The sequence below is a fragment of the Eulemur rufifrons genome, chromosome 16 (genome assembly GCF_041146395.1).
Source record: "Eulemur rufifrons isolate Redbay chromosome 16, OSU_ERuf_1, whole genome shotgun sequence".
NCBI lineage: Eukaryota > Metazoa > Chordata > Mammalia > Primates > Lemuridae > Eulemur > Eulemur rufifrons.
In genome coordinates, this window is record NC_090998.1 from 10954896 (window position 1) to 10979410 (window position 24515).

General features: G+C 38.2%; 1 protein-coding gene across 1 annotated transcript; it reads right to left on the reverse strand.

Annotated features, from left to right (window-relative positions):
• Positions 1–3890: 3890 nt before the first annotated feature.
• Positions 3891–22715, reverse strand: LOC138396850 (liprin-beta-1-like). The gene is given in 13 exon segments (XM_069490540.1): positions 3891–3998; positions 4140–4205; positions 4886–5037; positions 6019–6029; positions 6339–6486; positions 7348–7513; positions 9327–9419; positions 13476–13607; positions 14559–14672; positions 15769–15855; positions 18458–18630; positions 18633–18662; positions 22652–22715. Coding segments are annotated over 13 exon segments (1344 nt in total).
• Positions 22716–24515: the final 1800 nt, after the last annotated feature.

Genomic DNA, 24515 nt, shown 5'->3' on the forward strand with positions numbered 1-24515 from the left:
TGGTTTTCAAACCCCTACATAAGCCAATATCAGGTGCTGTTGCTAGACCCCCCCCCCCCCAACACACACACACAAGATTCACTTCCTAAAAACAGCCTCCCTCAACCCTGCCATATCTCAGAGGGAGTCAGGTATACAGGGATGGCTGCTGTGACTGCTGACCAGGTTATCTGGGCACAGGCTCTTGGACATAAAACCCCAGCCCAAAAGGCTAAACTCATGTCCCTGACCCAGGCCCTCAGGCAGGAGAGGGCCTTTACAACAACACATGTACAGGGGATATTTTACCAAAAATGAGGACTGACTCCCCAGTGATGAGAGATGATGCTTTCACCGACACGACAACAAAAAAAGTCACCCAAAAACCAGTGGGGCCTCTCCTAACTCTCCCTGCTCTGCCAAAACAGCTCTTGCCAAAGTCTCCAAACTACACAGAAAAAAAAAAAGTTAAAATAAAAAACGCCCTAAAGACTAAAACTAATTCAAGAGGTCGGATATTCCTCGACTATACCACCAAGCCCAGCAAACTTCAACAAGGTACCACGTCTACACTCAAGTAAATCCAGTCAAGTACAGATACCGGTAATTACTTATATTCATTAATACTTTCTCTAGATGAACAAAGGCTTTTCCTACAAAGTCAGAGACAACACAAATAGCTATAAAAAAACTAGTTACTGAGATTGTTCCCCGATTTGGCCTCCCATTTGCACTGGGGTCTGATCATGGCCTGGCGTTCATCACCCAAACAATTCAATTATTAACTAAGACATTAAAGATTAATTAAAAATTACACTATGCTTATAAGCCTCAGAGTTCAAGACAAATAAAAAAATAAAACTTTAAAAAACATTAAACAAGTTAAAGCTAGAGACTGGCATAGACTGAGTAAGCCTCCTCCCCTTTACTCTACTAAGGGCTAAATACATTCCTTATCTTAAAAGCTTAACCCCATATAAAATCATGTTCAGCTGACCGCCCCTACTTGTCCCCAAGCTGGGGGAAGACAAAATAACAGAGTTAAATAACCATTCCCTTCTTAAGTCACTATAGGCCTTACACTCTGATGTCCAACAGACCGGACACCTTATAAAGGCCACTCATTCTAGACCAATTAATCTTCCCCTTGAAAAAGGCTTCATTTCAGGTACAGCCCCGAAATCTCGTCTAGATAAAAAAACTCCACCCCACTACCTTGGAGGCAAGGTAGACTAGACCCCTGCCAGTAACTCTCACCACGCCAACAGCCATAAAAGTTGCCGGAAAGCACCACAAGATCCATCAAACCCAGATTAAAAAGACATCTTCAGATCAACTCCTGGAAAATAAATTATCCAACCAACTGAAGACCGGCTGAAAATAAGACTTTCCAAAGACTCCTCTAGTTCCTCCTAATTACTTACTTTAAACTTTCCAAAGGCAACCCCAGCAACTATAAACTACACTTAGGTACTTACAAAGACAATAAATGACACTGTCATAACATTAAATTCCACTCTGTACTTAAAAGATAAATCCTTAGACATAAACTAAACACCTTATTTACTTAAGACATTTGTGTGGGAGACAGAGTGATACAAATAGCCAAAAAAAAAGTTAAAATAAATTATTTTTAAAAAATGTTCTAAATTATAAATTTAAAAAATATTTCAAAATCTTAATAAAATACACAATAACTCAACTCTATCTTTCCAAAACTTAAAACTTATAAGTTTTAAAAATCAATGATTTAATTCCCCCTGAAAACCAGTGGGGAATTTTAAGGGCCAAAAACTTCAAGACTATAACTTTTGGCCATATAATGTTAAATGCTAAAATTTTAACATTGTCAAAGCTATTTCTATTATGTCATAATATAATTTTCGTGCCAAAAAATCATTAACCTACTATCTCACTTCTTTAAAACTACTTACTAAAGACAGTGCCCAAAGTGTTCCACATGACCAAGCCCTAAACTGCCCAGGTCCTGTTACACCAAGACATGAAAGTAATGTAATGCTACTTTTTGCCCCTATAATCAGACTTGCTCTGCCCCAGTGATTTTTCACTCACAATAAAAACTTTCTACTTCAAAAGCTCAAAACTGCTCTCTGTGCCGCCGCCTTTGGCAGTACAGGGAGTAGTCGCTGGCCAGCTAATAAAGCCTCCTGATTTGGCTCAATTTGGTCTTTAAGTGGTCATTTCTCATGTCTCAGACCATAACAAATATCAGCAGTGCATGATATTTGTAGATAAAATACATCAAAAATTTTTCAACCTTATTATGTATCATCAATTAGTTATGTTATATTGTCCTGAATAAAGAATTTTTGGCATCTGTAACCGTCTTCTGGTATTCTCAATCGGGTTCTGTTAATAACAACAAATTGAGTTTTTCAAGTGGTGACACATAGTCATATTAAAATAAAACCCAGGCTGGGCACGGTGGCTCACGCCTGTAATCCTAGCACTCTGGGAGGCTGAGGCGGGTGGATCGCTTGAGCTCAGGAGTTCGAGACCAGCCTGAGAAAGAGCGAGACCCCCATCTCTACTAAAAATAGAAAGAAATTATCTGGCCAACTAAAAATATATATAGAAAAAAATTAGCCAGGCATGCTGGCGCAGGCCTGTAGTCCCAGCTACTCAGGAGGCTGAGACAGAAGTATAGCTTGGGCCCAGGAGTTGGAGGTTACTGTGAGCTAGGCTGATGTCACAGCATTCACTCTAGCCCGGGTAACAGAACGAGACTGTGTTTCAAAACAATAAAATAAAACCCAACTACAGTAAGAGGCCAATACAGGTACCAAGTAATGAATGGTAGGCTACCATGAGGAATTACGTAGCACTGAATAAAAAATAGAATATTTTTTCTAATATTCCTAAAAAAATAAATACAATGGGAGATTTTTGTTGCAGCTTTCTATTTTCCTTACAAAGAATATTGGGGCCCATTGCTAGCTACAGAAAAACATGAACTACATTTTATCGTCACCAAATAGCCATTATAAAACTCATTTTGCAGCCTCAATTTTTTGAACTCTGATTGAAACAAAATATTCAGAAAAATATTCAGATTTTTAAAAAGCTCCATTCATTGATAGCCCAAGATATGTACACTTAATATGTTTAGGCAGATTATTATTATTTTGATGTAATGATGTATTTTAAAAGACAAAAATAAGAAACTTAACACTGTAAAGGTTTTTGTTTTGTTTTTGGATTATTCAGAAATTATTTCTACAAATTTTTTGGAAGAAGGAGCTTATAGATATAGTCAAGTTAATAGTATACTAATGTCCCTCGAGTTCTTCCTTATGAGATAAAAGGATTACACGATTATGGCTGAAATTCTTTAACTGCTCAACAATTTTGTGGTGTTTCATCAAAAGAGGAGTTTTTCCTAGATATTAATTTAGCCCCAATGATCAACATTGTTAAAATTCAGTTGTGGTGAAAGAAAGATCATTCTGACCGCTTCAGGAACCAGCTGGTATAAGAAATTTTGATCACCGTATTTTCTTTAAAATGTGATCTTTTCACCAACTTCCTTATGTCACAAAAAAAGTGCTCTATTTTCTCCACACTGTCTATACACATATATTTAGAAAAATACATAAAAAGACAAGAAGAGGCAAGTAGAGGCGTGGCTGGCATTTAGTGGTACACTGAATGCTTTTTAAAGGAATCCCACATACCGATTTTGAAAGCACAAAATGTCATACTTACGCAGCTGCAGTGAACCCAGATGTGACAAAATCATTCACACACTGGTTCCTGCTCCCCAAATGCTCCATACTGTCGATGTGAATCAAAAAACTGTGATAAAAGCCTCATCTTAAACGCAACACTTTATTAAACAGAATATATTACAGATTTGTACATTAAATAGGGAAAAACAATTACACTCTCATTCACAAGGGTCCAGGTGCTGGGGTCAAACATCTGAGTCTGTCTGTGATGCTGGCACTGGGGGAGTGGGCAGCAAAGTCTTTAAACATGTCGTCTTCTTTTAACAGGGGCTGGAAAACAAGGACATGGGGAGTCACACACTGAAAGCCCGGAGCTCAGAACTGTGCATTCCCCAAAATGCGTGCAGTCCTTTGGGGTTATTCTGAAAGACATTTTTAAAATAATATTTTCAATTCATTTTACCAACTTACTGTCAGATTGTCGATGCCTTCAGAGAACACATCCATTTGTCTCACTGTCCCTTCTGAATTTTCCATCTGCAAACAAACCACAACATGACATACTCATTTTCATAATTTCAAGGAATGTGCAGCAAAATGAACAAAACTCTAAGAAGAGATAATGCAAATGGTATTGAATGGGGTAGGAGCAACGGAACACTTTTCATGATCATCTCCTCTCAGCGCTATTAGAAGTGAAAAATTAGAAGAAACATTTGACTGACATATCTAGTCTAATGACTTTGGTAACAGTACCAAAAGGAGTTCTGGTTAAGAGAGCTATATGCAGTCTTGTGAGTTTAATATAAAAGGTTAGGATGACCTGTCCATTTCTGACTTGTTTTAATACATAGATTTCCCTAATACTGAGAGGGTAGAAGACAGCTAAATAACACAGGCTTTGGAGCCGGCCTGACAGGTTGGAGACCCTGGGCAAGTCATGCACACTCTCCACGCCTCAGATTTCTTATCTTTAAAATGAGGATAACAACACTCTCTATGTCTTAAGATTTCCATGAACATTACTATCTAGTAAGTGCTTAGGATAGTACCTGTAATGTAGTAAGTGATCTGAAAGTACTTACTATTACTTTATTATCTTTATTTTTAGTTATCTGAGGAGATAATCCCTGATTAGCAGGCGCAGTGTACAAAGTTTCCACTTAGTGTTTGAGTGCTGGAAGCACATTCAAAGAGATATATAGGATTATATTTACGGGCTCTAACCAGTCCAAATCACCTTTGTCACACAGGCGCGTGTCCAAACCAGTTCCAGAGGCTTTCTTAGATGCACTTCCTGATGCCTGTCTCAATTCCACTGCACAAACATATTCTTTACCATCGTCTTGTTTCAGTGGCACAATCGTAGCTCACTGCAGCCTCAAACTCCTGGGCTCAAGTGATCCTCCTACCTCAGTCTCCTGAGTAGCTGGGACTAGAGGCAAGGACCGCCACAACCTAACTTTTCCATTTTTTGTAGAGACAGAGTCTGGCTATGTTGCTCAGGCTGGTCTTCAACTCCTGGCCTCAAGTGATCCTCTCGCCTTTGCCTCCCAAAGTGCTGGGATTACAGGTATGAGCCACCATGCCCAACCATTCTTAATACATAAAACATTATGTAGTCTTGATAAATCTAAGAATTCTGGTAGAATTTATTTCTTTAAGTGCTTTCATAGTCTCCATGAATTACTAATGCTTGTTGAGTAGTTATTGTCTGCCAGACACTTAACACATACTAAGTCATTTAATCTTCACAATCCCCTTTTCGAGTAGGTACTAATTACTATGATGAGAAAACTAAGGCACAGAGCACGGAAGTCATTGCTCAAGGTCACTCAACTGGTAGAAAGTCGTAAGGCCAGAAATCAAATCCTAGTTGTCTCATTTTAGAGCCTACTCTTAACCACCATGCCATCCCATCTTTCCAAAGCTATGCTAAAGAGTACTTATAATTATTGTCTGTGTAGAATTTAAGTCCAAGAACCGTTCTGATACAGATGTTGTTGACGCTTTAGCTCTGGCTCCTCAACTAGTTCCCATAGCCCTCACCTTCTGTATAGTTGTTCACCAACCATTGACAAATTGCACCACTCTAGAGATAATGGACCCATCCAGTAGCCCAGCATAACCAATGACTTTGTTTAACCCAATGACAGTACTACTACAGGAGCTCATGAGGCTTTGAGGAGTAGTACAGATGCAAAAGTCCATTAGTTTGGCTGTTCTTACTTGCTAGACTGTCCCAAATCTCAAGGCCAATCCAATGGGGGCCCTGCAGTTGTCCCTGTCCCTCTTCTTTTGAATTCAGACTCAGACATGCTATCTGCATTGAATGTTGTTGACAACTAACTTCTCCAACATCTGAAGAAGACACAACACACATTGCCTTATTAATACCTAGGGAGGCCTTAGACTTGCTAATCAGAACATTTTTAGCTGGCACATATATTGCAGCCTATCCTCTTTGTATGTCATTAACTTACACATACAAGTTTAAACTCTAACTGAGACCCAGTGAGTTAATGAATCCCAAATCACAACCTTCCTTCCAAAAGAAGAATATAAAAGTCTTACAATTCCATACCCATTTTTAGCCAGTTTTCCAATTATCGCTACATTTGAGCCACATGTAAGACAAGGCCCAGTTGACTTGCTCACTCTTTTACTTACCTTCGAAAGAGTTTCATGATACCTCTGAATTTCTTTTTGGAATCCTGAGATGGTGGAGATCCCAAAGAGGTACTGTTCCCCCGTGAACCTTTCTGCTTAGAGGATGCAGCCAGATCCAGGTGCTCTGCTGTCTCCTTTTCTGTGTCAGCTATGCCAAGAACAGAACAAAGATTTGATGAATTTTTAAATATGGTATGAACAGGATTAGGTGTTAATTTTCTTGGTGTTAGCAACTGTTAAGAATTCTTCTTCTGTTGGTCTATAAATCAGTGATTTACAAAGAGCACCCTGTAAATATTAAACATGGAACACAAATGTATGTTCTGCTCTACAGTTTATTGTGAGTAAAGTTAATAAACTTAAAATTGCAACTCCTTTGAAGATTAAAAGAGTGTGAAGGATTGCCATATTCTTTCCTCAAGTGATTTGAATTCATAATATTAATAAAATTAGTCTCAACATTGCTGTGGCATTTGGTACCGTTGAACTACTTCCTACATCCTTTAAAATCATCTCTTTTAGCATCATGTCACGATACTCTCCTTCTCCTAGATCTGTCAACTGATAGTTCCTTCTTTGCTGTAGCACTCCTGTTCTCTTCTCCTCCTCCATTCTGCTCCAAGAGTCTGTTCTAAGTTCACTCTGCAGGATCTCTTGACAAGCTCACCCAACTCTATAAGCTCATCACTAAATAATGGCTTTACTCATTTATAAGTAGGTGGCATTAAAATGACTGGGCCTCAACTTTCTCTCCAGCCTCAGTATCTGAATGTGTATATTCCCAATTCAGTGTGCCATTCTCGTGATGAGAATTTACAATTTAGTAATCTAAAAGGACCACCCAATAAAGTACGGAATTGTCCTTCTCCAGCTGCAGAAGAGGAAGGTAATGGATTCCCAGGCACAGTAAAGAGTTGTGGAGAATCCCCTGCAGGCCTGGGCCGAGCTGGTTTATGGTACTCTCTCTTTGATGCTAAAATTACACATTGACTAACATCAGTCTCTTTACAGATTTTGGAGGATTTTAACAAGAAAACAAATGTTAAACATACATTCTTACCTCTATCGAGAATTTCAATCTCTTTTCTTTTCATCTTGCAAACAAATTTTTTTTGTAGCCTTCTTATTTCAGATTCCTTTTCTTCCAGTCGTTGTTTTGAAGATGCCACTTCATCCTATAAATTATAAATTCATTTTAAAACAGTAGATTATGACTAAAAGAGAATATTCAGAAAGCATCTGAGCTCTTTAAATCAATAATTAGATTTTACAGATGAAGCAACAATCTACAAGAATTCAGACACAAACATCCGAAATCAGGGGCAATGAGAAGCAGGAAGCAAGACTATTAATAGAAGTCCAATTAATAATAGTCATGCTTTATTTATTTCAAGTTTCGTTGTGATCAAATTAAAAATAGATCTTTTACAGTGTAATTAAGACCAAGAGAGCCCTAAAGATTAAATCTCATGTTAAATACTAAAAAACAATATGTGTATATATATATATATATAAGTTAATCAAGGAAGATAATCAAATTAGATATTCAGTGTCATGAAAGCAAAATAAATCCAAATTGGAAGAGACTTTCTTGACATTCACTCAGCGTTTCAAGATAGCACTCATGCTCCTTGGACAAGCAGAGAGCTTACGTAGTGGGTATAGTAGCAAGTCATGACCAACTTTAGCCAAATCTCAGAACTAAATAATTCATCTTCATCACTAAGATGAAAGAACAGAATCTCCTAAAATCAATGGGAAAAAATACATTTAGGAAACACACTTTTAAGTCCTCTTTTTATTTTTTAACTACGCAACTGTAAAAGATTCCAAGTCCATTGACCTACTTATTAATGTTTTAATGTCAGTTTTACTTTAGTAAAGAATTAGCTTTAGCAAATTTAACTTTTGTTGGCTGCATTTAACATGAAAAATAGAGTTATGCAATGATAATAGGTATATCTTTATATTCAATAACCCATTTCATTTTCAGAGGTTTCTAAAGATATTTATTACACATGATACTATGTGAAAACATAGCTCTCCAAAAACGTTAGGCTGACTTACAGCAGGAGTGGACGACAAGTACAAGAAATTTTCAGTAGCACTAGCAAAAAGTACTGCCCTTTTCTCACAGTACTGTTTCTAAGCAGTAATTTTTATTCACTGCCATGATATAGTAAAGTGCTGTATATTTATTTACCTTCAAGTAAGTTGCTAAGGAGAAAAGCTGTCTCTGCTGTTGATATGCAAGAGAATTCTTTCAGAGGTGAGCTTCTACAATTATTTTACCATGGTTGAGTCTCAGATAGTCTAAGACTGTTAGATTTAATTTCTAAATTAATACTTTTATTCACCTGCTTATTATTTTTCACTATTTCATATCTTTCTGAAAACAATATTAGGGATCACGCCATCCCTTTAATCAGCTTGAAATGTATTTTTCCTAAACAGGTGACGCACATACAAAATGAATGCACACACCACTAAAACCACCATCACAGCAAAACGACACAAGACAGAAAGCAACAGGCCGTGGATCCCATGACCCAAGTCTTCTGCCCCATCAGTGACTCCCATTTTTGTTCCATCTGTTGATTTTCTCCCATTTTTGTTCCGTCTGCTGACCCACCTTGATTTTCATGCTAGAAAGCTTGGCCATTCAAGACTGGTACAGACAGAGACAGAGGAGTGAAAGCAAACTATAGATATTAATAGAAAAAGACAAGCTAAAGAACCAAGAGAATAGCATCAGTTTAGAAAGGAGGTTAGCTGTCACTTACAGAAATGACAGGTTATGTTCTGTCACATTAGTTAAGCCCTGGTTTTTATTCAGAACACCAGTGTTTAAATTCAAGAAGCTTCCCAGCTTCGGGGAAAACTTCATTCACTTACAAAATACCTTCTTCCTCATATATTAAGCAGAAATGGTTATACATGAGTAGTAGAACCATTTTTTTAAATCTTTTAACCAGTGAGAAAACTTACTTTGGTTGATTTAAGCTTTTTTTCATACTCAGTTCTTTCACTGTCCATTTCACTGACTTTTAACCTCGAATCATTGACCTCCTGAATTAGCCTCTGTCCAAAAAGAAACAAGGAAATACATTAGGAAAGTGGTAACACAGTTATCTATTCCAAAATAGCAGCTTGGAAATCTAAAGAAGTCAATGGCGCCTAGGTTAAAGTTGTATGAATTAGATGAGACAAATGGAAATGAACGTATCCCTTAAGAACCAACACATCTTTCCATTTAAAACACTGCTTTAAATCCCCAATGCCCTGCTCTAAAGTGAGGGGCTTATGAAAATAAAAGGTGACTATAATTTTGATTAAGAAAGGTAGCTTAATATCTGACTTACTATGATCTATCAGATATTTCTAGACTAAAATTGACTACACGAACTCCGTCTTTTAAAATAAGCCACATTCTTTAGTAATGCCATTTACCTTTAGGGCTTTTTCAGTGATATATGGGTATTTATAAAAATATTTTTTATAATTTTTTCATTTGTCTACAAAAATACAGATTGCTTATCAACCCAGTCTGGGAGAATGAAGTAAAATTTGAATCCTTTAAACCAGATTTTCCACTTGAAGGTGGATGAGGGCCTATAGTTTACACATATATTCAGTATTATACTACAATTTTATATTTGTAGAATGAAAGCGAAAGCAATCCTGATGTTTTCATAATACAATACAATTTGACACCTTTCCTATAGCCACTTCTTACAACAGACTAATTTACTTGTAAAACTTGCCTAAATATTCTAAGGAGTAGTCTCGTATTTATGGCCAGAGCCTAGAAAGTAGGAAAAGGAAATTAGAGTGCTAAACAGTAACAACTCCTCCAAAAGAGAAGCTCAAATATTCTGTGCAGGAGGCCATTTTTTTTATCATAAGCAACAACAATCCCTCTAATGGTGAATATGTTTGGCTCCTCTCTTTTTACAAGAGGCCACTAATTCATAAACTACATAATAGAATTATACAAGTGTGCAAAAAAAAAAAAAAAAAAACCAGAACAATACTATAAAAAGTAAAACTTTGTGAACAGGGATTATTCTAAACTTCCAAGTGTAATAATTAAAGTTCACAAACACTAGGAAAGGGATGCTACAATGAAATACACTTCCCAGCAAACCCACAGGCTTTTATATTGTGATCTCTTGTAAAGTGGGGAAAAGTACTACCTACCATTATTATGTAATTACTCCTTAATAATTATATTTCAATAACAGAAAAATCTATTTTCTCCTTTTATGAATGAGGTCAAGAACTGTTTCACATGATTCAATAACATTTTATTTGTGATTCCTTATCTAACAGCTCAGGATTCAAGTTTTTAAAATAAGCCAGTTTCTCTCACTTATTTAAATGAATCATTTCTGCATGATATGACTCCTTAGTGATCTCCCTTCATCAATATGGGGTATGTGCATGTATATTTACAAGGTGTCCCAAAGGTCTCCACACATAGGGAAAATGGGAAATCGTAGCTGTATGTTTATTTACAAAATAGCCATTACACAATTTTATAAAATTTTTCCTTTGTATGGCAACTCCACATAAATATATAGTTATACTTTACCACTTTCAGAAATAGTGACAATTTGCAAAGAAAAAACAACTGAAGAAAATGGAGTTACAAACTGGTATCCTTTTCCTATTTTAAAAAAACTACCTCATTATCTTTTGCAGCAACACTTTAAACATGAATCCAGATTTTCACGCTGGAAAAAAAAAAAAAAAATCTTCTCTTCCTGTGACAACTCAGGCTGGAAAATCTGGAAATAGCACCTTCATGTGAAACTTTTAACAATAAAATACAAATTATTTTAATTAATTTCTTATCAAAAGTTCAGTTCTTTAAAAAAGAAAATCCCTATTAAGTTTCCCTTTTCCGAGAACTCTTCAGAGCTCCCAAGGAACTCCATCTCTGACATGTGTGTTCTCACCAGAAGGGGGCAGTGGTGAGCGATGCTAACCATCTCCCATCTATAATAACTGAGACAGGCAAGTCCTGAATTTTCCAAGGTTTAAAGACTTTTATTCCTAATCCTTTGGAAATGCCTATACTTCTTCCTCGCGGCAATATTTTCTTACAAATTAATATCAAAATAATCGAAAATTCTAAGACAAAGTTAAATATTTTGAATTCAGGAAATATCCAGGGAAATATTTTGCTTTTATGAAGGAAAGAATAACAGGAACATAATAATATTCAATTCAGTTTTAATTCTGAGCACTATTTTAATTATTTTTATATATAACATCACAAAGTTTATCAACTCTTCCATAATCTCCCACTACATGCGTACTATGTTTTACCAATAGCATTGAATTTTTATTAGAAAATGATCAGGCATTGAGTTTACTGGAAGTTTGATGACAAGATCACTTTGCATGTGATTGGGAATGCATGGGAAAGTAAGGAAGCAGTGGGGGAAAAGTTTGATACAAACGGCAGCCAAACTCAAGGGATGTAAATATTACTCTGGAGTCTCACCCCTCAAAAAAAACCCAAAAACATTTGGTTACCATCTTGTACCCAAGTTAAACTAACAACAGTCATGCAGGCTAAGACTTCCCCTAGACTTTGCGTGCACATGGAGAAAGGCCACCTCTGTACCCATCTACCGTAATTTCTTCCCTGCAGCAGAGCTAGCCCCACTGCCCTGTTGTTTATCTGTTGACTGAGTTCTACTACTGCCTTTTATAGCAACTAAGGGATCAGGGAACGACAAAAAAGAGGAGAAAGAGGAAAACATCAGAGCAGATTTTTAAAGAAAGCACAAAAGCAAGAATTTTAAAACTGAGTAACTTTCTAAGTCTTATATTAAGAGCTCCTGTCTCGAGGATCCCTTGAGCTCAGGAGTTTGAGGTTGCTGTGAGCTAGGCTGACGCCACGGCACTCACTCTAGCCTGGGCAACAGAGTGAGACTCTGTCTCAAAAAAAAAAAAAAAAAAAAGAGCTCCTGTCTCAATCAGATGAGAAACATGCTCATATAGGTGATTGACAAAGAGCTTTAAGATTAAAACATGAACCAAGTAAGAGATTTCCTTTTGCTTGGGGAGGAAGCAAGACATATACCAAGACTTCCCATTACAGTTGGATTTTGACAGAAAATTTGATTTTGAAAATAGCAATGGAGTAAACCTCATTATCTCCAACTCTATAAAGACCTTTCATAGAGTGGATAATATAGGTAATGTGCCCGGTATCATGATGGCATACAGTCAGCATAAAATAAATGTCTGAGATAAAGATAGAGAGGAAGAATAAAGCATTTCCTCTCCTCTCTCCTTCTTGGTATCCATCTTCTAATCCAGTGTGACACCTCTCCACATTCCAACCAAAGAAAGAAAACAGAAAAAAGGAGGGAAGATGGCCCTCAGAAGGAATTGCTGCAGGTCTTTACATTTCATTTCAAATGAATAGATTTCAGAAGGATATGCTCTCTCCTCCAACCCACAAAACAAACAAACTAGAAGGCCTAGATTAACAATAAAATAGAGAAAACAAACAAAAAGCTTGTTTATCCACTAAAATGGGTACTTCAAGGTGTAGAATACACCTCAAATTAATAAAGGTATAGTAAGCCTTATTTAACTGGAATGATTTGTGTGTTGAATAGACCAAAAGTAGAAGGCCTAATTAACTGACCTCCAAAAGTTCTGTGATTTTATGATAATATAAGCATCTTCTCGATACAAATAAGCAAAATCCAATGACATAGTAAATCATCAGGGTGCCTAAATAATTACTAGTAAAACCATGCATTTAAATGCATTATTTACAAAATTAAGAAAACCAGTATGGACAAATGGATGGATGGATGGATGGATGATCCAAATATCCTAAAGTCAAAAGTATTTTTAAAGGGTAATGGAAAGATTAATATTGCATATCAAAAGTCTTAACAAAATTTTTTTTAAATAAAAATTGCCATTTGCATTTAGTGATCAGATGTCAATGTAAATAAAGTTCATTCTTAAAACGAAGCAGGGTGAGGGCATAGAGTAATTAACTACCTCCCCTGCACACACCTCCAAGGAATTTCAACTTTGCCATAGGACTGTAGGTGAGAGGTGGGGGTGGGAAAAGAGAGACAGACAGAGAGACGGGTTCACCTCTATGTCTCTAAACCTGTCTTCATAATCCACTTTGTCCTTCTCCACAGCCATCACTTTTAACTTCAAGTCACAAATTTCAGCCAACAGATGCAATCTCTCAGTTTTAAAAGAAGTTCTGCTCAGAAGTTCCTATTAGAATTTAAGAGATACATTGAAAATTGTTTTATTAGAAGCAGCCACATGTGAGTTTATTTCATTTATGTGTACAAAGCAGCACCAATCAAGTAAAGGATGCAGTAAAGTATAATTACTGAATATATACAATTAAAACATTATTAACTTTAGTTACCCTTCTTTGAGAATCAATAAACACATGTCAGTATTTTGGGGGAGTTATATAGATGTTATGTAGTTACATACTTATACATATTATGTAGATACACACACATATATAAACCTTATATATTCTTAAGCCTGATGATAACATTGATGATGATGATGGTGACATTGTGTTTACTATGTGCCAGGTGTTGTTGTGACATATAGTCTTTTAATCCTCCTGGCAATCTTATGAGGTAGAAATTCCTATTATCTTTATTCAAAAGATGAGGAAGCTGACAAACAGAAAGGTTAAGAATTTTCCGAAAGTTATACAGCCAGGACATGGCAGACCAGGAATTCAGACCTGAGTGTTTTGCTCCAGTGTGTACGTTATCTGCTATATTACAGAGCCTCTCACATGTGAGCACCGTGTGTGCGGGCGCATGTCTATATACATTATCAGTTTGTTTCCCCAATAACAAAAGTCATATGTAGTACTTGTCTTTTTTCTTAATCATAAAATATATGCTCTTGGATGAGAGTTAGAAAACCACCTGAATGCCAAAAAAAAAAAAGAAAGAAAAAAAATTAAAATAACCTAAAATCCTATTAATATTTTATTCCAGATGCTAATGACATAAATATTTTATATTGTGTGTGTGTTTTGAGACTCTGCTATTCTAGGTGTTTGCACAAAATGTGCTGGTCTAAGTCAATCTCCAAATTTACTGCTGCCTCACAGCAAACACAACATAGAAATGTAGCATCTCAAATAACTCAGCTGGAATAGCCCACCTTGGTGCTGGCTTCCGCACGAGCCTGCAGCAGCATTTCTTCTGTGGCATTCAACTTCTCTCTGTGCTTTTGGACACAAAGCTCCAAATCTCTAATCTTCTCCCGCTGAGCCTCCAGCTGGCCTGCTAACACACTTATCTGTATTTGGAGTAAAATACAGCAACGAGTTAGAAAGAATGTGGGTCCTACTGCATACTTTATTTCTCTAAATGGAACAAGCACTGCAATGATCCCACCACTCATATGGTTGTAAAGAAGAATAATCTGAAAATTTACAAGGTGACAGTGGTCCTTCACATTCCTATTTATATGTAGCTTTTTGATCTAAAGAGTCCTATACAATTTCGGAGAAAGTTAGCATTGATTAGGGATGTACAGTGCTTTATAGGTTAAGACCATTTCAACCATTTATGAGAGAGTGTGTGTGCATACTAATTATCTTTCTGGGGGCAGGGGACCATAGTATTAGAGGTTCAGAGAGGAAATGAAGTTAATGTTTGAAAGAGAAATTATCAAGGACTATTCCAATTAGGATACTTCAAGAAGAATAAGGAAAAGAAACCAGAAAATTCAAATTCCATGAGATCTTTCAAGATGATTCAGATCAGAACTCAACACATTCAAAGGCCTGTGAGCATCTAGCTATTGGGTGATTCCTTCAACCTCAGTGCTTATTGCAAATCTCTGAGTTTTTCCTCAATAATCACCAGCCTAGAAAATATACGTCAATTCATTTAGCTCAAAATACAAAAGACAAATAACTGCCAAACATTTTAAAACATTATAAAGAAACAAACTCAAATTTAGCCCACAAGCAAGATCCACTCACTGTTGTGTTTTGTCTGGCCCATGGTATCATTTGAAAAAATTAAAAGTCTATATCCAGATTCAGAAATATACAATAATTTTCAGATTTTTATACTATACATATTCATATGTCTGAATTCCTGCTATATATTGAAAATCAGATCAGATGACAGATGAGATCAAAAAGTCACCTCAGATGACACTGGGCCTCTATTCAGACTGGCCCTGGAGGAGCTGAGGCTGAGTCAGGGCGGCTCCCTCCAGACTGCGTGCACACGGCCCTGTGCTGCCCCAGCCTCACCATTCCCTGCTGCACTTACTGCCATGACCAGTCTGGGGGCTGTAAGCATTGGAATTTGTCATCCCAGTTTAAAATAGTCTTTATAAGTATGTTGTGAGGAAAGATCAACACTTTAAAATCACTTGCCTGATGAATGAAGGATTCTGTATTATTTTCTAAACGTGCCAGCCTTTCCTGATACATGTCTCCGTTCCCAGGAAGGTGTCCATTTGTCTGAAAAAGGAAATAATATGGGTGAGGTTGACCCTCTTTAAGATCGATGTATTGTGGGCAAATGAAAGTCACGTGTCTTTAATCCAAGGAGCCTGAACTGAATTCAGCACAGCTGTCATTGCCAAACAGAAAATAGGAGAATGGAATTTGGTTCATTTACCTCAAAATAGGTTAAGACAGGCACATGAAGCCTTTAGACATGTTTTCGCCAAACTACACAACAATTTCTTATCAAGGAGAGAATAATGACCCCAAAGGAACGGTGGCTGGTAATATTCTTCATTGACAGTAAACCCACACCCAGGAGCAGGCAAAGTTTTGTGAGTGTGCGGTGGACACCAGAACTGTTGAAGCCCTTCTCTCTGCCCCAGAAAACTCAAACACGCAGTCCACAAATGACGTCCCTGGTAGCACTGACTAGCCATGCTTATCAGCATTTTATCACTTTCTGTCTTAAACTCATTAACTTCTTGTGAGTTTGCTTGTCTGTACAATGGCATGTTCAGCTCCTGGGCAGAGCCTGTAAATCGTCTTGTGCCCTCCCTAGCACCTGGCTCCTCTGCATATATTGATGCTCACTCTTTCGTCCCCTCCCTCCTGCCCCTGCTTTTAAATATGATTTGGGTATATTTACGCATGGTATAAATGCCACAGGAAATAGAGATTGAGAAAGAAAGTATAGAATTTTTTTCTTTTCTCTGTGGTCATATGCAAGTCGTGAAAGACACATAAAAAACATCATTTGGAAACATGTAGTAGTATATGTGACTTTTAATAGCTTTTAAATGGTTCATAACCATAAAATATATGATCCCAATAGATTTCCTGATTCCTTATTCAAATACAATAGGAATAAAAGCCAGTTGGAATCCAAAATAGTTAAATGGGGCCATCTAGAGTTCAATTTAAAAAGCAACCAAGGCCGGATGTGGTGGTTCACGCCTGTAATCCTAGCACTCTGGGATGTCGAGGCAGAAAGATTGCTTGAGGTTGGGAGTTCAAGACCAGCCGAAGCAAGAAAATAGAAAAAAGTAGCTGGGTGTTGTGCTTGCCTGTAGTCCCAGCTACTCAAGAAGCTGAGGCAGGAGAATTGCTCGAGCCCAGGCGCTGTGGCCAGTTTACCTGGCATGTTTGAGAATCAGTGAAGCAGCCAAAGTGCCTCGAGTGGACTGAAAAGGGGGAAGCATTGTAATGAGAGGTGAGGTCCGAGAGTCACAGGGAACCAATCCCATAAGGCCTTGCATCCCACGGTAAGCACTTTGGCTATTACTCTGAATAAGATGTGGTGCCATTGACAATTTCTGAAAAAATGTCAAAACTTTAACCACAGGTACTCTCTTAAGTTATTACCGTCACTGGCGGCCTCTGGATGTGGGTTAGGAGAATAGGTTCCTCTAACAATAGTAAATTCCTTTCTCACTACATGCTAAATATTCAGAAAAACATGCAGTAAAGAAGGGTGAGATAGGATGTAAAATGGGCTAAGGAATATGTTAGAAAACACCTAATTTCAGAGCAGGAGGCCATCCCCAAAGAAATCAGCAAACCTGGACACTTAAATCTCCGGAGGACAAACTTGCAAAGTAAATATAAAGTATAATGGCAAGCCATCGTATATTTTAAAAAAGTAAAATATCTCCGGTTGTGAAGGTGGTGTGGCTGTACCAGCATAAAAGGATGGATGGTACTATCTGCACTCAGAAGGGGACAGGTAAAATGGGTGGGAACACAAGTATTTATGCCACATCACATGAAAACAGGTTGTACTATCAAGCTTCCCTAAGCAAGTGGCTTCATTTCCACCACAGATCCAAAATCAGAATTGATTCTTTCATACCATGTTCATTAGTTTTTATATAAACACAATCAACTCACAAGCATATTAGTGCATCTTACTGAAAATTGAGTGTCCTTTAAACGCTTACGAAATACTATCATTCCTACCCTTCTCTTAGAATCTGTTTTTGTGATGTTCTTTAGATTTTATGTGATCATCACATATTAAAACCGTGGTATTTACCACTGAGACCAGAGAAAGGGCAGCTCTTCCATGGCATCAATTTGGGGGAAGGATGCCTAGAAAGAGGCCTTGCTGTTCAGTGAGTCACACTCAACTCCATTTAACTCAAGAACTAGAATTGAAATGATTGCCATAAACCACTAGATGGCGCTTCCTATCAAGGACTGCCACAAACCTCTGTTGCTTTCTCAAGTGTCTATTCATTACACTTTCCATTTGGAATTGCCATCGGGTGCTTCAGAGTGAACTTCCCAATGTGACTGAGAAAACATCTGTTATGTGCAAGGTTCTTTCTCTTACAGGACTGTTTGTGGTGAGCCACTGTAGGCCATTCAGGCACAGTCTAAAAGCCCTTTTGATGGGCAAACTCAGGTGACCTGTCAGCAATCATAAAACGCAGACTAACAGCACTTTGTAAACAGTTATCTTTAGAGTCAAAATGAAATTGGAATCTCTTAAGGGACAAAATCAGAGTAAATCTCTTGTCTTACAATTTTTTTTTTCTTGTTGTAGTCACCTATGCTATGTTCTGAATTTTGGAATAAGCAACAAAAGATTCACAACACAGCCTGTAACATCTACCATTGGATTCTGAAGCCATTGAACAAGCACTTCTGCTGTTGAGTGTGGGATCTGGCATCTCAGGCCTTCCTTCTCATCTGTTTCCATCCCCTCTAACAGTCCAGACAGGTCTTCCACAAGGTGAAGAGCTTGCAAGCTTCCTGTGAACAGAGAAGTGGAAGACAGGCAATCAGAAACCCATTGGAATATTCCAGAGCCTTAGAATCTAGGTTAAAGGAAAAATCACAGAGAGAGACAATGGGATTTATGTTAGATAAAATACCAGAGCTGAAGGCGATAAACCAGTCTAACCACACTGAGGAATAATCAAAACAAGGAACAAGAAAACAATAATTCAATCATGTAAATCTCTATAAGTCATAGCCATTTGGTGCAAAAATAAAAACCATATAATTGGTGGTAAATATCAATGGTCCAATACCTAACAAGGAGGCCAACTGTGTAGTATAGAAAGATAAAGAGCCTGGTGGACTTTGGTGTGAGGTGTGCCGGCCTCACGGAAACCATGGATAAGGTGGCAGATGAGGCCAAGTGGAACCATGCATATACAGACCATAAAATCTTCAAAAATCCCTGAAAAGGATTTATACTGAAGTAGAAGCTGCATAGCACAACTTCAAAGCCATGAAGGCCACCTTCCACTTAACTTACTGGAATTTAATCTCCAGATTTCACAGAATTACATGTGTGCATTTGTGTATGTATGTGCGAAGCACGTGTCTAAACTTTTCCCCTATGATTTCATTTGCAGCCCAGCATCAAATGCTCTTGTTAATATCAGCCTTAAAAAACAGTTTTACACGCTGGGCACAGTGGCTCACACCTGTAATCCCAGCACTTTGGGAGGCTGAGGAAAGAGGATTGCTTGAGCCCAGTGGTTCAAGACCAGCCTGGGCTGTAACAGAGTGAGACCCCTGTTTCGATAAAAATATAGAAAAATTAGATGGGCATGGTGGCTCACGGCTGTAGTCCCAGTTACTTGGGAGGCTGAAGCAGGAGGAGGGCTTGAGCCCAGGAGCTGGAGGTCACAGTGAGCTATGATGATGCCATTGCACTCTAGCTTGGGTAACACAGGGAAACCCTGTCTCAAAAAAAAAAGTTTTACAGCCACTTTTGTTTGTTATTACTTATAGGAGAAAACATTCTACTACTTTTAAATTCATACAACTGACCCACAACCCATTATGAAAACAATCATATATACCTCTCTATCGCTTTGATTTTTATTTTCAGTTCCGTCAGATACACATACTACATTTATACTTACAAATCAGTCACTGTGATGGTCAGGTTATCACCTCACATGTTTGAAGGGCTGCAATTGGATGATACACACAAACCAATGCCTGCGTTCTCTCCCCAGTTGGCCATCGGGCTTGATCAATTGTGACCATGGAAACAGAAATTCTTTCAGCTAGTCCATTCCACTGACTTTCCTAATACTGGACCAAATGATTTAGACCAGTATCTGCCAAACTCTAATCATAGTCACTGTTGACACGCTAGGCACAGTGCTGACTACATCACACAACCCTCTGAATCAATCCCCTAGCAGCCCTGTAGGCTGAGAGGGGAGGGAGGAACACAAGGGCATTAAAACCCAGTCAGGCTGTGGTGTTCTCTTCGGGCAGTTTTGAGCATTAGGATCACCTGATGATATTATTAAAAATATATGTGTCCGTGACAGTCCCTTCTGTTAAATTGCCTTCACAAAACAAGGCGGGCATAGGGGAGAGATGTATATTTAGAAAGTTTCCAAACATTTATAGTCATTTCTCCTCCTCTCCCTCCCACCCCAGTTAGAGAATTACCGAACTTAATTTAAAAACATATAAACCCAGGTCCTACCTACCCACAACGCTTCTCACTGACTTAGTTTGAGGTGGGACCTGGGGAATGTTTGTCTTTCTTAATAACTGTCTGAAAGGGTCTGAGACCCTGCTGGGGGCTAAGAAATAAAGACACTAATATGATACAATATATAAAATGTAAAACCTTCAAACACTATTCTAGAAATATCATTTCTCTCAACTAGAGTTTCTCTAAGAGTGTACGGTAACGATCTCTGGTAAAAGCCTAGAATTGGTTCTAGTAATATTTTCTGAAATCATGACAGAGTAAGTCCATATCTTTTCCACATAGTATTTTCAACTAGTATTTGGAAGCATGTTGCATGCCCTGAGCGAGAAAACACTTTTCTACATTAAACTTAACCTGTTCCTTGCCAGATTTGGTTGTTAGACTTTTGGTGTTCATGTTCACCCCCCCTAGACAAGTTTTAGCTTGCCAAGAACTCTTGAAAATGATATTACAAGAACTGAATGCAGTACTCTAATTTACAAAGGAGGTTAAATTGAAGTTGGGTCTCCAGGTCATAGAAGTATAAAAAACTATGGCATGCCACTTCCCTCGGGAGAAAAAGAACCTTCTGAACAGGACTTAGAACAACCAAACAGAATAAGGTTAAATTTATGACCAGAAAAAATAAGCAGGTGGGGCCAGCACAACTAGAATCCAGGAGGAGTAGAGCTCAACTGCTTCTGACCTTGACCATTGCGGGGTGACAACCCCACCTACTGGTACATATGAATCCCTCTCCTCCTTATAATGGGTTCCTAAATACATAAAAGTTCCTCTCTTCAGACAAAAACTGTAATGTGACACGAGACCTCAGGTAGCCAGCATTCCTGGAGACCTCAAGGGTTCACTTGCTAGTCAGTCCCCTCTGCCACGGTGTGAGACAAAGCTGTGCTGGTTTACAGCCTTTGCTCTGCTTCCACGATAGACACCTGCTGAAGATCCTTGACAAGGGAGTCGTAGGATGAGATCCGTGTTTTAGAAAGGAGACTCTGGTGGGGTCAGGAAGGATAGACTAGAGCGGGAAAGCAAGAGTCTCAGGGACGTTATGTGGAAAGGTTACTTGGTCATAGAAAGATAATGGTAGGACAGACAGGACAGATTTTAGAGAGGATAAAAAGAAAAGGCAGAATCTGGGAGGAGGCAGAATTTGCAGAACTTGATTAACTAAATGGGGAACATGAGGGACAAAATGTCTAAAATGGTTTAAATTTCTGGCTTGGGAAAGTGTAGACGGAGGGTTACAAAATGAACTGAGAAAAAGACTATTAGAGGAACTTCCAAGGAAAGACAGTGAATGAGCTCAATGCTTTAAGTGATAATACTGATGTACTTACAGGACATTTCAAGGAGATATCTGGTTGTCAGTTAGAAATAGGGACTGGAAGCTTAGCAAAGAATTGGGATAGTAAATAGATGTAAATTGAACAAGCCAGGCTCAGTGACGCACAACTGTAGTCCCAGCCACTCGGGAGGCTGCGGCCCAAGGATGGCTTGAGCACAGGAGTTGGAGGCTGCAGTGAGCTATGATCGCACCTACGAACAGCCATTGCACTCCAGCTTCGGCAACACAGCAAGACCCTGTCTCTAAAGAATAACAAAATAAATGTAAGAGTCATCGGTGGAAAGTGAACGTCGATTCAAGGGAAGAGATGAGAACGTTCATGGATACTGGGCAGTGCAGTGTCCCTCAAAGTGTGGTCCACACACCACGTACACCAGAATCCCCTGAGGTGCAGATTCTTTATCCTTGATCCAAGACCTAGGATGGAAGTGGAATTACTGATATTTTAAAATTAAGTTTGAGACTAATTCTGGCAGAAAATGAATAACAGAAATAAGGAGAAAATGAAGAAATGAAACCATGGGAAGCCAAAGGCATTGTAGAGAGCCAAGAAATGAAAGTAAGAAAGTGAAAAGGTAACAAGAGACTTGTAATGAAAAAGCCAAGCAGGCAGAGTAAATGTCATGATCCCGTCTTTTTTTTTTTGGAGACAGAGTCTTGCTCTGTTGCGTGGGCTAGAGTGGCAGGACGTCAGCCTAGCTCACAGTAACCTCAAACTCCTGGGCGTAAGCAATCCTTCTGCCTCAGCCTCCCAAGTAGCTGGGACTACAGGCATGCGCCACCATGCCCGGCTAATTTTTTCTATACATTTTTAGTTGTCCAGAGAATTTCTTTCTATTTTTTAGTAGAGACGGGGTCTCGCTCTTGCTCAGGCTGGTCTTGAACTCCTGACCTCAAGTGATCCTCCCGCCTCGGCCTCCCAAAGTGCTGGGATTACAGGCGAGAGCCACTGCGCCCAGCAATGATTTCTTCTTTCAGAGGATGCAAATTACCTGCTCTGATGCCATTCATCTTCTCTGATGCCGAAACCAACATGTCACTTTCATCACTCATCATCTTCTTATATGTCAAGCGCAAATTCCAACCTAGACCTGAAAAAATAATGATGTTGTCATTGTATCCTTTAAATGACACAGGCTTGTATGTGAGTTTGCTAATTCAGCTTCCAATTAGAACTACACTTCGCAGTAAAATATGGAAAGAGAACTTCAGAAGTAGTGGAGCTGAATCAACCTAACCATTCAGTACGCTGTGGCCAATCATCTGTAGCACAAGACCACATGCCATACCTGTGTCAGGTAATAAAGAAGATTCAGTTCTTGCCCTCAAGGTCCTTAACATGCAATAGAATGGTCTCCATGCTCTATCTACTCCAGAGCTCTAGGACTCTGTGAAGTGCACCCGGGATGGCCGTGGAAGCTTGCTGGGGACATGAGAGGTGCTGGCTCATTCCTCCCTGTACCAGCCCCACCAATCTCTGCTCTCTTGTTTGCTTTTTTCTTTCTGCATAAGGGTTTGCTTTAAGAATTTTCTAACAAAAGGATTCACTAACATACATGCTAAACACACAGACACACACAAACCCCTAGTGGTATTTTATAATGTAATCATACCTATCAGTTGAGTACCCATAGTGATTCTTACGCTTTTATGTAAGTTATCCATAATCCTTAATAATGACAACAAACCTATAAAATGGATACATTGATCTCCATTTTACAAGTGAGGATCAAAGATGTTTGATTTTTACATGGAGCACATCAAGTAAATATAGCAAAGACTAGTTTTAATCTAGGTTTGTCTGACTTCTGGTATAACACTGAATTTCTGTTTATCTGATTTTATCTGAAGGACAGGTCTATACTGAAATTGTGTAACAATCTACTCATTGTTTCACCTGTCAAAAATATTTTGAGATTATGCTTGTAAAACACTTGGTCATAGACAAGAAAAAGATAAGATAATGTGATTTTCGACATTAATTAACGCATTTCAGGTACCAGACTAAGCACCCTTGTAGATTCTCTGAACAGACCTGAATAGGGCTCTTGTTACCTTGCAGATGCTGTAGTACAGCAAATACCTGGAAAGAAAGGGCTCACTGTTTAACAGAAACCTTTGCCCTCTGTTTCCAAGCAGCCAGATCTCACTTACCACTTTATTTTCACAAATATGTTTATAGTTCTGGTATCAGTTTCTGGACTCAATTCTCTACTCTACATTTATTTTAACAAAATACCAAAAATTTGTTGGGAAATATTACTTTGATTTTAGAATAGTTTCATCTAATGGTTTTCTAGAACTTTACTCACTTCAGAAGGTATAAAATATCATTTTATGTGGAATACTACTGTACAAAAATACTCAAGGTATGCGTTTACAGTACCCAGAAACCGAGGAATCAACAAATAGGTTATGAACCGAGGTTGTTCTAACAAATTGACTTGCACACTCAGCCAGTGTACAATCCAAAGAGGTGGAGCACACATTTAATAACCATACTTCAGGCTGGAAGACACAAAACATAAAAATTGAGAGCACAAAGGATTAAGCTGGATTTCATATGATATATGTGTATAAAGAAAACAAAGAGATACACACCATGCTCAGCTATAAATGTGGGAATACCAATAAAACAAAGTAACACCCACATTAGAAAAACACACTCACCATCTCACTAAAATAGAAAAAAAATCATCTTTGTTAGCAGTTATATTTTGTGTAGAGTACAAACACTTCTTCGAATATGACAGTAGTATTTCCTCTCTGTTCTGTTCAATGAGCTTTTCAAATGTTCAGACATGAAGGCATAGATATCCTAGAGCATGCTTTTCAAAGTAGTGAAGAACCAGTTTT